At 44.0% G+C, this 17,154-nt stretch overlaps 2 protein-coding genes and 1 long non-coding RNA gene across 4 annotated transcripts; 1 reads left to right on the top strand and 2 right to left on the bottom strand.

The window, feature by feature from the left end:
• Positions 1-276: 276 nt before the first annotated feature.
• Positions 277-5,530, bottom strand: nol12 (nucleolar protein 12; the record flags this gene model as incomplete). Its single annotated transcript, NM_001442438.1, is given in 6 exon segments — positions 277-1,027; positions 1,520-1,599; positions 1,717-1,853; positions 1,956-2,004; positions 2,116-2,221; positions 5,378-5,530. Coding segments are annotated over 6 exon segments (687 nt in total). The 5' UTR covers positions 5,479-5,530.
• Positions 2,768-4,860, bottom strand: LOC147845338 (uncharacterized). Its single transcript, XR_015480380.1, has 2 exons — positions 3,538-4,860; positions 2,768-3,350 (listed from the first exon to the last, which is right to left on the bottom strand). It is a non-coding gene; the product is annotated as an uncharacterized LOC147845338 (long non-coding RNA).
• Positions 5,531-8,234: 2,704 nt separating the features above from the next.
• On the top strand, positions 8,235-16,600 carry LOC100005990 (uncharacterized). 2 transcript variants are annotated; one of them, XM_087243543.1, is made up of 7 exons: positions 8,235-8,707; positions 8,818-9,515; positions 10,258-10,296; positions 10,702-12,218; positions 12,367-12,830; positions 13,025-13,093; positions 14,480-16,600. In XM_087243543.1, exons 2-7 carry the CDS (start codon positions 9,411-9,413, stop codon positions 14,830-14,832), a joined length of 2,547 nt encoding a protein of 848 aa, XP_087099669.1. In that variant the 5' UTR covers positions 8,235-8,707; positions 8,818-9,410; the 3' UTR covers positions 14,833-16,600. The 2 variants fall into 2 exon arrangements, with proteins under 2 accessions (XP_087099669.1, XP_087099668.1); XM_087243542.1 differs by having other exon boundaries at positions 8,235-8,402; positions 9,428-9,515.
• The last annotated feature ends 554 nt before the right edge of the window (positions 16,601-17,154 follow it).

Genomic DNA, 17,154 nt, shown 5'->3' on the forward strand with positions numbered 1-17,154 from the left:
CACACTGAACTGAACTGAGTCACTGAACTACACTGTTTACATCCAGCATGATCTTCTATGTGAAGCTGCTTTGACACCGTCTGCATTGTAAAAGTGCTGTACAAATACAGGTGAACTGAATCGTTTTCACGGCTCCTTTAATGATGATGTAACGCAGCTCTCAGCACATAGAAAAGGCTGAAGAACTACTGAAGAACTCAAGAACACACTCACAAATCAACATATGGCACTTTAAACTGAAGAACTGATTCATTTTCTGAAGATATCCAACATGAAACACACACACACACACACACACACACACCGTGAACGCTGGGAGCTCAGAGTTCAACACTGGGCTGATTCAGTGAGCCTGAACAAGCAGGTCCACGATTCAGCAAGTCATTGATTCAGCAAGTCAACGATTCAGTGAGTCATTTATTCAGCGAGTCAGCGATTCAGCGAGTCAACGATTCAGTGGGTCTGGATTCAGCGAGTCATTGATTCAGTGAGTCATTGATTCAGCGAGTCAACGATTCAGCGAGTCAACGATTCAGCGAGTCAACGATTCAGCGAGTCAACGATTCAGCGAGTCAACGATTCAGCGAGTCAACGATTCAGCGGGTCTGGATTCAGCGAGTCATTGATTCAATGAGTCATTGATTCAGTGAGTCAACGATTCAGCGAGTCATTGATTCAGCGAGTCAACGATTTATTGAGTATGGATTTAGCAAGTCATTGATTCAGCGAGTCATTCATTCAGCGAGTCAACGATTCAGCGAGTCATTGATTCAGTGAGTCATTGATTCAGCGAGTCATTGATGTAGTGACTGTTCAGTCCTGACTGCGCTCGTTGCGGCCGGTCTGCCTGCGCCGCTGCCTCTTGGTGCTCTTGCCCTGTTTCTGCTTGTTGTTGTGGACGAATGCTGATGATGACGACTTCCTGTCGCTCTGATGACTCCTCTGCTTGGCTTCCTGTCTCCGCTTCTGTTTTCTCCTCTTCTTCTGTTTAACCAGACTGTTGAGGGACGCCGTGAGACTCTGAATCCTGCACGCACACACACACACACACACACACACACACACACACCAGCGGGAGTCAGGAGCCAATCAACACACACTGATCACACACACACACACTGATCTCACACACACACACACTGATATCTCACACACACACACACACACACACACACACACACATTCACACACACACACACACACACACTGAGTGAAGTTACTGATTTGCGGAACTCTTAGTGTGTGTGTGTGTGTGTGTGTGTGTGTGTGTGTGTGGTGTTGATGATGATCCGTTATGGAATAAAAGCACTGCCATAAATATTTGGTGAGTAATATCCTGTTTAAACGTGTATGAAGATTCTGGATTTGTGTGCTCGTAACATGAGCAGTGCGCTCCGCTTCCCTTTACGGTGTATAATTACAGATGCGGGAATTTGATTTACACATTAAATAATTATGGCAGTGATTTTATTCCATAGTCAGTGAGGGAACAACTCGATCAATAATCAATCAGTCATACTTCTTGGACAGCAGAGGGTTTCCAGCCTGCTTGGGAAGAGCTTCAGTTCTCTCTCGCTCCTCACCATCACCTCCATCTCTCTGGAGAAACACACACACACACACACACACACACACACACACACACACACACTGTTAATCAGGCTGGACTCCTCGTCATGTGCTGGATAATTCGCTAGTTGATGATTGGCTGTTCACCTGTGCCGGCTCCAGCAATCTGTCTGCTGATAGGTCGAGGTCGCTGATGGTCGTCACGGTGACGGTGTGGTTTGGATGATCGTACTGAACACACTCTGTGGTCGCGGTGATCGCCTCCTCCAGCTCGTCTGCCTCATCTACACACACACACACGCATGATGACGACATGACCCCACACACAAGACAACACAACATATGATGATGCCATGACCTCTGACCTCTCACACACACACACTCACCTAGAGCCTGGCGTCGCTCCTGCAGCATCTTCAGATACTCTTTGTGTCTCTGGAGGAACAACACACACACACACACCATCATCATCATCATCATCATCATCATCATCATCATCATCATCATCACAGTTCACTCATCTTCATCACTCCTCCTCCTCCTCACCTCCTCTCTGAGGCGTTTCTGCTCCTCCTTCAGTTTGCTCTTCATCTCCTCCAGAGCTGCTCTGCGCCGCTCCAGCTTCCTCTTGTGGAAACCTGTCAGGAAATCCCTGAAACACACACACACACAGAACCATCATATATATATATATATATATATATATACACACACACACATAAACACACACACACACACACACACACACACACACATATCTGTCAACCCTCTCGTTTTGCCTGGGGTTCTCCCGTATTTTACAGTTCTTCAGAATTTTCAGTGTTTTTCTGAAGGGTCTCGATAAACATTGAACAGCCGATCCTCCATATACGCAACCCATACCGCCGAACCACCAGGGGCCGCCTTTACTCTTAAATGTGAGTCTGTTCTGTGCTTTCGCTTAGTTTAGGGATGAAAACACTTTGAAATGAATATAAACCAGCAGGATTCCCTTCCTTTTCATTACAGATGCTAGAGCTGTGCAATTAATCGAAAATCCGATTTCGATTTTGGCTTCTAACGATTATGAAAATCCATTAATCGAGATAAACGATTATTGCGTCATATACCAAAAGCGCGAAAGACTGCATGTTTATGTGTGTGTGTGCAACATGCGAGCAGAGGAGCAGAGGAGCTCAGACATCTAAAGTCATCTTAACATGAGCGCTTTAATGGTCAAATAGGCGTCAACACGCGGTGATTAGTGATTATTCATATTAACCCTCATTTGCATAAAAACAAACGAGTTGAGAATCAAAAGAGACGTGAAAGAGAAACCATTAAAGAGACAGTGCGAAATGCTGCCGCCTGTTTTATCATTAATCAAACGACCAGAACATCCCTTACTGCTCCTGACTGAAGGACTTCTGTAGCTGAAGTGTTTTTCTTACAGTGAAGATGCTTAAAGCACAGTTTGTTTCATATTTTTATTCTATTATACACTGAAAAAAATTATTCAAAGATGATTCCTTGGATTTACTAAATTTTTTTACGTAAAGTGGTTGTAAACAATTTAATTGTGTTAAATTTAAACAAACAAATTAAGTTGAACATTATTCAATTTAATTTGATTGTTTAAATTCAACACAAATAAATTGTTTGCAACAGTTCTGCATGCAACACTTTTTTCAGTGCATTTATTTCTCTTTCCTTTGCAGGGTGGAAAATAACTGTGTATAGCCTATACTGTGTACAGTTGAAGTCAGAATTATTAGCCCTCCTGAATATTAGCAACCCTTTTCCTTACTTGTCAACCCTCTCGTTTTGCCTGGGGTTCTCCCGTATTTTACAGTTCTTCAGAATTTTCAGTGTTTTTCTGAAGGGTGGCGATAAACATTGAACATCCGATCCTCCATATACGCAACCCATACCGCCAAACCACCAGGGGCCGCCTTTACTCTTAAATGTGAGTCTGTTCTGTGCTTTCACTTTCCAATGTCTGTTAAATGGAAAGAAGTTTTATTAAACTGATTTCTGAAGATAATAGTTTCGATATATCATGTCTAATTACTGATTTGTTTTATCTTTGCTATGATGACAGCACATAACATTTTACTAGATGTTTTTCAGAATACAAGCATTCAGATTAAAGTGCAGTTCAAAGGCTTAATTAGAGTAATTAGGCAAGTCATTGTATAACAGTAGTTTCTTCTGCAGACAATCAAAACATATATTGCTTAAGGGGGCTAATACTATTGACCTTAAAATGGGTTTCAAAATATTTAAATCTGCTTTTATTCTAGCTAAAATAAAACAAGTAAGACTTTCTCCAGAAGAAAAAAAACATTAGAGGAAATACTGTTAAAATTGCTTGCTCTGTTTAACATCATTTGGGAAATATTTATTTAAAAAAGCAAAATTCTCAGGAGCGCTAATAATTTTGACTTCAACTGATAATCGTTTTGAATAATCGTGAATACAATTACGACCAAAATAATCCTGATTATGATTTTTTCCAAAATCGAGCAGCCCTAACAGGTGCCATCGCCCCTCCTATGCAATCCTCAAAGCTGTCATATAGCAGTGCGTGACTGTCAGCTGACGCGCTCTATACTGATAAACAGAACTTCCCGAACAGATTCTGTACTCGTGATTTGATGTGAAGCAAAAGTCTGACTTTTAGGTGTGTGTTTAAACAGACATATACACATAATTAATACTCGTATCTACAGATGTCCATCTTGGCGTTTTTTTTTTCAAAACACAACTAATTTCATCCTAAATGAGCATAAACAGTCAGGAGAGCAGTCGAATGCTTCATTATAATGTTAGCTGTGTGCATTTTTAAAGTCACACTAAATAAATCTAAATAAATCATCCATTCGCTGCTCTTTATTCAGAATGTGTGAGTTATACAGTGGAGAAATGGTTCTATTTCATTATAACAGCTGTTAATTTAATTAAGCTGAACCTGTTTGCTAATGTATTTGCTGCTAATGTACACTATTTATTTATTTTTTTTGGTAAATAATAATATTAAAATATATTACTGACCATTTAACCGTTTATTCACAAGGAAACAGCTACTAATGAACATATTTAGTCATTTGGGGATTTTTTTAAAGGGGGGGGATATCTCTTATCATGGTGGCATAACCCTTATTTTCACATCCCAATGTTGACAGGTATGCTCACACCAGCATCATCTCACACGCCATTATCAAAACACACACTCAGTTGCACACACACACCATCACTGTCATCATCATCATCATCATCTCACACACACACACACACACACACACACACACACACACACATCATCATCATCATCATCTCACAGTTACACGCCATTATCAAAACACACACACAGTTGCACACACACATTATCATCACACACACACACATTTACACATCATCATCATGAAATGTGTTTCTTCAATCCCTCTTGTAGTGTGTGAGCAGGACTCCTGCTCATATATACAGGTGAAGTGAGGAGCAGCTCTAGTTTAATGACTGCAGACTCTAATGAATATATGATGGTCCCAGTAGAGCAGGGGTGTCCAAACTCGGTTCTGTAGGGTCAGTGTCCTGCTGACTTTATCTTCAACACACCTGCCTGGAGGTTTCTAGTTTACCTAGTAAGAGCTTGATCAGTGTGTCTGGTTGGAGCGAGTCCAGTCCTGGACCGAGTGTGGACCCCCAGACAGTGCTGTGCATGTGATAACCCCAGTGTACAGACTCTACTCATGGTCACGTGCTGCTGCCGCGTTCAGTGTTCGCCTGTTGCTCTGTGAGTGTGTGTAAGCTGCTGAATCGCGTCACTCACTGTCGGTCCTTGTCGTCGAACATCAGCACACATTTGCCGTGTTTCCGCTTCCCTCCGCCTTTAAACTTCGATCCCTGCTGTAATCGGTCGCTTTTCCCCATTCTCGGTGGCTTTCAAACACACGTGCGGACAACACTGAACTACTTCCGCTTCTGGGAGCCCCGGAAGTGCCAAAATAAGAGTCCTCCAGTGTACGCTGAAAAATATTGACGGAAACCCATTTTAGATCAGCCATGAACACTCATAGATGATATATGACAGACATAAGACACAGATAAGAGCGAAAAGGTCCAGATTATAGCATACAAGATCAAATATAACGGCGAAAAGTATGAGATAAACAGTGGAATATCTGACTTAATAAGAAGGTCTTTGGTTTATAAACTGTTTTAATAATTTTATCCTTTGGTGTTTTAATTATCCTCTCTCTTCCCAGCTTAAAAATCCAGCTTTAACCAGTCTAGGCTGGTTGGCTGGTTTTAGCTGGTCGACCAGGCTGGTTTTAGAGGGGTTTTGGCCGATTCCAAACTGGTTTCTAAAACCAGCTTAAACAGGCTAGCCAGGCTGGGAGCCCAGCCAAAACCAGCTATGTCCAGCTTAAACCAGGCTAGGCTGGTCAAGTTGGTTTAAACTGGTCATTTTCCAGCCTGACCAGCTAAGACCAGGCTGGAAATGGCTAGAAACCAGTTTGGAAATGGCTAAAACCCCTCTAAAACCAGCCTGGTCGACCAGCTAAAACCAGCCAACCAGCCTAGACTGGTTTAAGCTGGATTTTTCAGCAGGGATATTATACATCAGCACTGTGTTAGACATTATATTTAGCGGTGCAGGGCTGAAATAATGACAGATTATATGTATATAAATCAGCGCTGTGTGTAAACTAAAGTTTAAAGTGATGTAAAGTAGATCAGAGGTGCAGATATTGATGCTTCACAGTGTTTTACACTGCATTATTTGAATCTACCAAGCTTAGTTTACAATGTTTACAATCCCAATCCCAAATATCAGACAGATTGTTCAGATTTAATGAAAGTCAGTTTTAATGTTATTGATCAATTCACCTGACAGATTTTATTCATTAATTTCCGCTGGTTTATCAGGGGTTGCCACAGTGGAATGAACCACCACTTACTCGACAGATTTCTGTGTTTTTAATTTCAGCTGGTGTGTGTAATGTGCTTTATGGTTGGTAAAATAATGTGTAATGGCATCTTCAGTGAATGTTCAGCTAATTTCACTGTCTTGTTCCAGTAGCTGCATTTAGAGGTTTTTGCAAAAAAAAGCAGATGTGGATTCAGCTGGTTTTGATGCTAAAGAAAGCTTACCTTGTTAAAAACCAAAGAGTTGTCTAAAGTGACATTTATGAAAAAGGTATTTTATTCACCAGCTAATAACCTCATCATTCATTCATTCATTTTCTTTTCGGCCTAATCCCTTAATTAATCCGGGGTCACTACAGCGGAATGAACCGCCAACTCATCCAGCACGCTTTTACACACCAGATGCCCTTCCAGCTCTTTCCGTCCCGCACAACAGCTCATCAAACTGGACTCGACTCAGTCGGAAGCACCGCTGAAAGCCTCCATCATCCTGCGATAGTTTCTAGAGGAGTTGATGAGCTCACAGAGCTGCTGCACCTCTGGAAGATCTAGTGGACTCAGACACAGCTCCAAACTTATCAACGCTGTTTTTCAGCCTTCCTAAAACACAAAGCACAGCTACCATGTTAGCCATTTAGCAGCAATGCTAGAGTCACCAGGGAGACGGAAGCCCCGCCCATGATGCAGATCTACTCTGAAGTGAATTGGACGCGTGAATGAAGTGCGTAAACTCAATTTTTCATATTTACGTGCAAATTCATTTGCGCATGCCACACATAATGTCGCTCAGCTTTTCTATAATTATCTATTCAGCTGTAGTTTTATATTTATGATGAGAAAAATGTTTCTGTTTTGTCAAGGACTAAATTTGCAGTCTCTGACGCCATCCTGTGGTGGAACAATGTAATGTCAAATGTCAATTTCTTTGCTCAATGGGGTAAATGCCGAGCTAGTGTTGATCCCATACTGATAAACATCCGGCGACCTGTTATTGTGAGTTTTTTACATTTACATTTTACATCTTATACAGTTCCTTTTACAGTTACGATGTTGTAATGTAATTTAGATACAATCAATTCAATGAACTTCGGCATTCATTTAGTCGCTCAAGCGTAAAACGAGACAGAAAGCCGTTTACTCGCACCATCAGAATCGGCAGGCTAGCGCAGAAGCTCCATTGAATATACTGAGGTAAAATAAATGCACATATTATAAAGACATGGCGGGGAAAATGTAATGTAAAGCAGTGTACAATCTGAGACACACTTAACATCAGATATCACTCAGCCAGTGGAGATCACTGATATATAAAGAAAACAGACCTTAAACACGCTGATTTCGCAATAGCATACAGTTCACCGGAAGCGCTTAACCCAGGTTACTAACCGCTGGTGCACTAAATCATACTTAAAACATGGGGGTTTGCATGTTCTCCCCGTGTTGGCGTGGGTTTCCACATGTGCTATAGTGGAGTGGATGAACTAAACTGGTCGTAGTGGATGAGTGTTTGGATGAGTGTGTTTCCCAGTACTGGAGGGGATCCACTGTGTAAAACATATGCTGGAATAGTTGGCGGTTCATTCCACTGTGGCGACCCCTGATGAATAAAGGGAGTAAGCCGAAGAAAAATAGATATTTTAGATGTATAGGTTGGTGCAGTAGTGAACCAGGCCGCCGCGGGGCGCTGGAGCGCGCAGAGTTCAGGACAGCGACTGAACAGATGCTGATAAACAGCGGACACCCGCGGAAGATTAATCAGACGGAGGAAAAGCCCGTAAAGCGCGGACGGGAGTGAGCGTGTGTGTGTGTGTGTGAGTTGTGCTGTTCAGTGTGTGTGTATGTGTTCGGTGTGGAGCAGCGATGGAGCACGGAGTGGATCTGCTGGCCAGAATCTGCAGCGCCTCCGTGGAGAACAAAGCGCTGAGGTGAGAGAAATGACGGATTAATAACCAGAAACATGACGATGATGAACACACACACACTCACACACACACACACACACACACACACACACACACACTCACTCACACACTGATGATGCTAATACACACAGTGATGATCTGAGGAGAAACCCTGCAGACACGAGTGTTGTGTGGAGAGAGACAGAAACACTGTACTGCACTGTTACAGCTCAGATAAACAACACTGCACTGGGGGAAGTCCCCACAACTGCTCTCTCTCTGTCTCTCTCTCTCTGTGTGTGTGTGAGGTCTTTCAGTCAGTGTAATATGTGTGTGTGTGTGTAGTGCAGTCTGTGTATTATATTGTGTGTAAGTGTATTGTAGTGTGTATATATGTGATGTTTGTGTAAGTGTAGAGTGTTTGTGTGTAGTTTGTGAGTGTGTGTGTGTGTGTGTGTGTGTGTGTGTGTTCATTTTTCAAAAGGCTTATAAGTCATAAGTAATGTTTGTGTGTGTGTGTGATTACACAGCGTCCTCTCTGTGACACACACTTGTATAATGTCAGTGGTGTGTGACACATATATAACTGGAGAAGGTGAATTATGAGGACATTACCCATGCACAGATTAATCACAAGACTCATAAAGTCACACACAGTCAGGGGGTTTATTCTAGAAAGGAAAAATGGAAAGGAGTGTCCCCATAATTCACAAAAACAACCCAGTTTGTGTGTGTGTGTGTGTTTTGACCTTGCGGGGACATTTTTGTGGTCCCCATGAGGAAGACGGCTCATAAATCATCCAGAATGTGTGTGTGTGTGTGTGTGCCTGGTATTCATCAGTGTGTAGACCCCTCAAGTATAGCAAAACCAGTAAATTCTGACCTTGTGGGGACATTCCTTCAGTCCCCATGAGGAAAAGGGCTCATAAATCAGGCGGAATGAAGGACTGAAGATGATGTAAAAGTGCAGACTGGAGGAGGAGAGAACATGCAGTACGTGTGTGTGTGTGTGTGTGTGTGTTGATACTCTACATGCTGATGTTTTGCAGTATGGATGCGTCTAGAGAAGGAGGATCATTCACTCCGAGTGTTAATGAAGAACACAAACACACACACCTCAGGAGGAAGAAAACTGACGTGAGTGGACGTCAGCTTGTGTGTGTGTGTGTGTGTGTGTGTGTTTAATGGAGGATATTCACTAATTATAAAACACTTTAAACACCGCCCATGCTGAGCTGAGAGACAAGCACATCTAGTGCAAATGCATCCATCTAATATAGCGATTGAAAATAAATATGTGATATCCCTGCTGAAAAATCCAGCTTAAACCAGCCTAGGCTTGTTGGCTGGTTTTAGAGGGGTTTTAGCCACTTCCAGGCTGGTTTCCAGCCATTTCCAGCCTGGTCGTAGCTGGTTAGGCTGGGAGATGACCAGCTAAAACCAGCTTGACCAGCCTAGCCAAGCTGGGAGTCCAGCCAAAACCAGCTATATCCAGCTTAAACCAGGCTGGTCTTAGCTGGATTTGGCTGGTCATTTTCTAGCCTGACCAGCTAAGACCAGGCTGGAAACCAGCTTGGAAGTGGCCAAAACCCCTTTAAAACCAGCCTGGTCGACCAGCTAAAACCAGCCAACCAGCCTAGGCTGGTTTAAGCTGGATTTTTCAGCAGGGATGGAAGGTTGTATAATACTGTTACACTATTATAATCATTCAAATGAATAATAAATATAATAGTCAGATTCTGTTCAGTCTGAGCTTGTGTGGATCAGTGTGTGTTTATATTTAATGTCTTCACATCAGAGAATATTAGAAATTAAACTCATGATTGATCATGCACAGTTCAGAAATGATTATTAATTAATTGATTTCTGTCTGCTTCAGGTGGATGGAGCGTCTGCGCAGAACAGTTCTTCCCACAAGGTGCATTACTTCACACTCATCACTATTACTGAATAAACACATGTACAAGATCCCAAACCACTGAAGAGTCCACTTGTTGATGTGCTTTAAGGGTATTTTGATGGTTCAATTGAAGACAGTGACGGTCATAACTGATAATAAACAGCCTGAGTGAGTGTGTAAGCTCTACAGCAGGGGTCACCAATCTCGGTCCTGGAGGTCCGGTGTCCCTGCAGGGTTTAGCTCCAGCTTGCTTTAACACACCTGCCGGGGTGTTTCAGGTATACCTAGTAAGAGCTTGATCAGCTTGTCCAGGTGTGTTTGATTAGGATTAGAGCTAAGATCAGCAGGACACCGGCCCTCCAGGAACATGTTTGGTGACCCCTGCCCTACATCATGTGCTTTATTTGTTTATTTATTCTCCAGATGAAGGATGCAGATCTTCAGAAGTATTCTGGCGAGCTGTTCGATTCGACGGCAGCGTTCTCGGACGATTATTTCTCGGACAGCACTTCAGACAGCGAGAGCGACGCCAGCCTGACGCCCAACCAGACCATCCTTCAGCTGCTGGACGAGGAGCTGGACGAGGACGAGTCTGCATCCGTCAGTTCTCTGGAGCTGGAGAGCGCAGCGGTGGAGGCGGAGGCGAAACCCGAGCCGGAGAGCGCCGCGTCTGAGACGGAGGAGTGCAGCGTGCCCTCGCCTGGCGGGATCATCGTCAGCGCGTGTCAGAAGCGAGATGGTGGCCGAGTCTACAACAAGAGGCACTACTGCTTATTCTGCTCCAAACCCTACGCCAAGATGGCGCGGCACCTGGAGAGCTCGCACGCCAACAAACCCGAGGTGGAGACGGCGCTCAGCTTCCCTAAGGGATCCAAAGAGCGTAAGAAGCAGCTGGACTACATCCGCAACCGCGGGAACTACGCCCACAATGCTGTGGTGATGCAGTGCGGCAGGGGAGAGCTGGTGCCGTCTAAGCGGCCGCCCAGAGACGCGCAGGGAGAGGACTTCATGCACTGTGCCTACTGCCAAGGGCTCTACACTAGGAAGGTGCTATGGAGGCACATGCGCACCTGCGGACTCAAGCCGCAGTCCAGCGCCAGCAGACCGGGCAAGAACCGCGTGCAGTCCATGTGCACCTACACTGGGCCGGTGCCTGCCAACATGAGCCAGCAGCTGTGGGCTGTGATCAGCGCCATGAACCCCGGCCCCGTCACCGAGATCATCCGCAAGGATCGTGTGATCGTCAAGATCGGCCAGCACCTGCTCAACAAAGGAGGAGTATCGGCGCAGAACAAGCAGTACGTGCGGGATAAGATGCGGGAGCTGGGAAGGCTGGTTCACAACGCTCGGAAGACCACCTCCATCAAAACACTGCAGGACTGCGTCAATCCTCGTAAGTTCACGGAGACCATCGAAGCGGTGAAGAGCACCTGCGGGTTCGAGAGCGAGAGCGGGAGTTTCCGGCTGCCGTCTCTGGCTAGGAAGCTGGGCATATCCCTGCTGAAGGTGAGCAAGCTGCTGAAGGCGCAGGGCCTGATCTCCAGCCGCCGGCAGCAGGTGCGCTCGGCCTCCGAGTTCCAGGAGCTGCACCGGGCACAGTGGGGGCAGCTGATCTCCAGGGCGGCGCTGCGGAGCTCTCGATCGCAGGGTCGCAGCCCACCGCTGCTCATGGCCTTCGTGGAGGACGTGCAGAAGATGCACACACACCTGCGGGGCGCAGCAGAGCGCTGGAGTGCGGATCTGGCACAGCAGCCCTCAGGGAAGGCCTGGACGGAGCTGGCGAAGGTGTGTCTGGCGCAGATGATGCTGCTGAACCGCCGGCGCGAGGGAGCCGTGTCCAGCATGCCCATCTCTGCCTATCTGTCCAGAGACTCCGACCCGATGCTGTGTGTCAACTGGACACACTCCGAGGTGGAGAACAGGCTCTGGAGCAGCCTTGGGTGAGTCTATAATCCGTGAGTTGTTGAATTTATTGACTGTATTTAAGGCAAGCACATCATGAGTATCTGTGATTAAAATACCCTAATTTGAGGTTAACTGATTACTGATGACATTATTTAAACTGCTTTACACCTCACGGGCCTGCAGGAGCTTCACCAGGATCATTACCAGGGGGCGCTGTGGTCGCCCGGTCCCAGTTCTCCTCAATCCCAGCATGCAGTTCGCTCTGGATCTGCTGGTGCACCACAGAGAGGAATGCGGCGTTCCCAAAGACAACAGCTACATGTTCGCTAGACCGGCCGCCATGACGCACTTCCGCGGCTCCGACTGTCTGCGCGGATTTGCTAGGAGCTGCGGCGCAGCGAGCCCGGAGAGCCTGACGTCTGGAGGCCTGAGGAACCACACGGGGGCGCTGCTGAGTGTCATGGACCTGACCGACAGACAGATGCAGGAGCTGCAGAACGCACTCGGCCTGCAGAACACACTGCAGCCGACTGCTAACAGAACACTGGAGCTCGCTCGCATTAGCAAACTCCTGCTAGCGCTGCAACAGGGGCGACTAGCGGAGTACTACGGCAGGAGCCTGGAGGAGATCCGGGTTGAGCCGGACGGTGGGTTATATACACACATACACTATAGACGAGTCTCTTGATTATTACGCCATAACGAAAGTTTAGTTCCTCGCCATATCGGCCTGGAAGATAGAAACTATTATATTCAATCGATCTTACTACATGATGTAAATACAGAGGAGACTAGCTTAAAATAAACGCTGATTGGTGAAGTTTGTTGTGTTCCTCCACAGAAAAGGTTGTGGTGTGGGACGAGGAGCGCAGGAGCACACAGGAGGACCTCCGCTCTCCCACCGTCATTGGTGTGTATTTCTGTCTAATCATGTGTACCGAGGGTTTATTACGTTCCTCTGGTCCTCGTCAAGGGTTAAGGTCATTGCACAGCAAGTCTGAAATTTTCATGTGACATCATGAGGTCAAGTATTTTTTATTTTTAGCATTTATTTATTAGCGTTAACAAGGTTCCTCCTAGCATTGTGTTAATCAACGATGTTCCTCTTAATATTGCGTTAATAGCGTTAACAATGTTCCTCCTATTATTGCGTTAATGTTGTTAACGATGTTCCTCCTATTATTGCGTTAATATTGTTAACGATGTTCCTCCTATTATTGCATTAATGTTGTTAACGATGGTCCTCCTATTATTGCGTTAATAGCGTTCCTCCTATTATTGCGTTAATGTTGTTAACGATGGTCCTCCTATTATTGCGTTAATGTTGTTAACAATGTTCCTCCTATTATTGCGTTAATGTTGTTAACGATGTTCCTCCTATTATTGCGTTAATGTTGTTAATGATGTTCCTTTATTATGTTAATAGCATTAATGATGTTTCTCCTAGTATTGTTAGCGTTAATGATGTTCTTCCTTATATTGCGCTAATGGCGTTAATGATGTTCCTCCTAATATTGCTTTAATAGCATTACCCAAGTTCTTCCTAATTTTGCGTTAATATTTTTAACGATGTCCCTCCTAATATTGTGATAATATTGTTAACAATGTTCCTCCTATTATTGCTTTAATATTGTTAACAATGTTCCTCCTAGTATTGTCAATAGCTACTATTGTGTTAATAGCGGTTACGATGTTTCTCCTAATATTGCTTTGATATTTTTAAGTGTTCCACCTAAAATTGCTTTAATATTGTTAACGATGTTCCTCCTAATATTGCGTTAATATTGTTAACGATGTTCCTCCTAATATTGCGTTAATGTTGTTAACGATGTTCCTGCTAATGTTGCGTTAATATTGTTAACGGTGTTCCTCCTAATATTGCGTTAAAATTGTTAATGATATTCCTCCTAATATTGCGTTAATATTGTTAACAATGTTCCTCCTAATATTGCGTTAATATTGTTAACGATGTTCCTCCTAATATTGTGTTAATATTGTTAACGATGTTCCTCCTAATATTGCGTTAATATTGTTAACGATGTTCCTCCTAATATTGCGTTAATGTTGTTAACGATATTTCTCCTAATATTGCGTTAATATTGTTAACGATGTTCCTCCTAATATTGCGTTAATGTTGTTAACGATGTTCCTCCTAATATTGCGTTAATATTGTTAACGATGTTCCTCCTAATATTGCATTAATATTGTTAACGATGTTCCTCCTAATATTGCGTTAATATTGTTAACGATGTTCCTCTGAGTATTATGTTAATAGCGTACCTCTGTTCTCCCTCAGGTAAGCGTGTGCAGAAGAAGCAGCCGTGGCAGCAGACCGAGGTGCAGGCGGTGGAGCGGCACATGATGAACTTCATCACATCCTGTACGGTTCCCGCTAAGAGCCACTGCGAGAGCTGCTTACAGGCCGAGCCCGAGGCGCTGCGAAACCGGGACTGGAAGAGCCTGAAGTTCTTCATCTATAACCGCATCACGGCCTATAAGAGGAATCTGCAGAGCGCCGGCAGCCTCCAGTCCCTCTGCACAGCGGTCTCTCTACAGGAGCCCTTCCTCAACTCTAGCCTTTACTCTCTGCCAGAAATCCCCACACTGCTGCCCGAGCACTCAGAGCTCAAGACCATCAAACCCATATAGAGTCAGAGCTGGAGATCTTCAAACCCGTATAGAGTCATGCCTATAGACTCAAACCGCTGTAGAGTTACGACTCAAGATCATCAAATCAATATAGGGTCATGTCTGAAGATCGTCAAACTGATATATAGTCACGTCTGAAGATCGTCAAACTGATATATATAGTCACGTCTGAAGATGGTCAAACTGATATATAGTCACGTCTGAAGATCATCTAACCGATATATAGTCACGTCTGAAGATCATCAAACCGATATATAGTCACGTCTGAAGATGCTCAAACTGATAAATAGTCATGTCTGAAAATGGTCCAACTGATATATAGTCACGCCTGAAGATCATTAAACCGATATATAGTCACGTCTGAAGATCATCAAACTGATATAGTCACACCTGAAGATCATCAAACGATATATAGTCACGTCTGAAGATCGTCAAACCAATAGTCACGTCTGAAGATCGTCAAACTGATATATTGTCACGTCTGAAGATCATCAAACCGATATATAGTCACGTCTGAAGATGGTCAAACTGATATATTGTCACGTCTAAAGATCGTCAAATCGATATATAGTCACGTCTGAAGATGCTCAAACTGATATATAGTCACGTCTGAAAATCGTCAAACTGATATATAGTCACGTCTGAAAATCGTCAAACTGATATAGTCACGCTAGTACGTAGAGTAATACTGATAGATCGTCAAACATATAGTCATGTCCAAAGATCATCAAACCGATATAGTCATGCCTGTTGATTGTTAAACTGCTGTATGTCGGTTCGACGATCTTCAAGTTTTAGTCTACAGTAGTTTGATGATTTAAAATTCTAAGATCATCAAACCGCTGTAAAGCTTGAAGATATAACTGATATAGTGATGTGTGAAGATGGTAAAACTGCTGTAGTCACACCTCAAAATCATCAGTGGAGTATAGACACACCTGAAGATGAGAACACCGCTATATAGAGTGTTGGACGATCTTCAAGTGACTCTACATTCATACCTGAACTCGTCACACCAGCGCCGCCAGTGGACACTCTGCGTACAGCAGGTGCAGGAGGCTGCAGTGTGGTGAAATGTAAATACATTCGTTCCTATATTTAATAATGTACAATTTGTTTCAATAAGTCCGTATGATAAATATGGATGTTCATAGCAGTTTATAATGCTGTCATGTTATTCTCTCAGTTCCTGTTTAATGTTCTCTGCCTGTTATTCTGTCTACATATTCATCCATCTCTGTCCATGTGTCAGGTTAATCTCACTCACTTTTGATAGAGTTTTATATGTAATGGATTACAATAAACCAGAGATGGTCAGCTGTTCAACAGGTTCATGATTATATATGATCACCGTCGTCCACACACTGTCTAACATTGCTCAGACTTCAGCAGTACAGAGGGAAACACTGCAGAACTCATGCTCAGGTTAAGCGTCAGGATAACTGATGCTCCCGGATATTCAGCGGTTAATAATATCTGCTGTCTGAGTCATGTTTGCTTTGCCTGTATGAAGATGAAAGCTCATCCATGATTCCTCAGAACTGCAGTTGGACTCGAGACTGATGTGAGCTCCTGTATAAAATGCTTTCTAGTGGAAAATCCACAACTATAATGGAAAGTGTGTGTGTTCTGCGTCTGTGTGTAACTCCTCTACTGTTAAATATGAGTTTGGATTGTTTTATGTGCTATTATATGACTGCACATGTGACATGCACAATGCAGTTTAATCAAAGACATTTATACTGTTAATAAAGATTTCTATTATACACTCACTGGCCACTTTATTAGGTACAGCTGTCTAACAGCTCGTCAATGTCTAATCGGCCAATCAGATTTAGACATGGTCAAGAGAATCTGCTGCAATTCAGAATGAGCATCAGAATGGGGAAGAAAGAGTATTTAAGAGACTCTGATCATGGCATGGTTGTTGCTGCCAGACGGGCTGCTCTGAGTATTTCAGAAACTGCTGATCTACTGGGATTTTCACGCACAACCATCTCTAGGGTTTACAGAGAATGCTCCGACAAAGAGGAAATATCCAGTGAGCGGCAGTTCTGTGGGCGCAAATGCCTTGTTGATGAGGCCAGAGGTCAGAGGAGAATGGCCAGACTGGTTCCAGCTGATAGAAAGGCAACAGTAACTCAAATAAGCACTCGTTACAACCGAGCTCTGCAGAAGAGCATCTCTGAACACACAACACGGCCAACCTTGAGGCGGATGGGCTACAGCAGCAGAAGAGCAAACCGGGTGCCGCTCCTGTCAGCTAAGAACAGGAAACTGAGGCTACAATTCACACAGACTCACCAAAACTGGACAATAGAA

The sequence above is a fragment of the Danio rerio genome, chromosome 3 (assembly GCF_052040795.2).
Source record: "Danio rerio strain M-AB ecotype USA chromosome 3, GRCz13ab, whole genome shotgun sequence".
Taxonomy (NCBI): domain Eukaryota; kingdom Metazoa; phylum Chordata; class Actinopteri; order Cypriniformes; family Danionidae; genus Danio; species Danio rerio.

Coding starts and splice junctions, on each gene's coding strand:
- LOC100005990 (XM_087243542.1), top strand. CDS start 8,338: ATGGAGCACGGAGTGGATCTGCTGGCCAGAATCTGCAGCGCCTCCGTG. Junction 9,516..10,257: donor TCAGGAGGAAGAAAACTGAC/GTGAGTGGACGT, acceptor TGTCTGCTTCAG/GTGGATGGAGCGTCTGCGCA. Junction 12,219..12,366: donor AGGCTCTGGAGCAGCCTTGG/GTGAGTCTATAA, acceptor ACGGGCCTGCAG/GAGCTTCACCAGGATCATTA.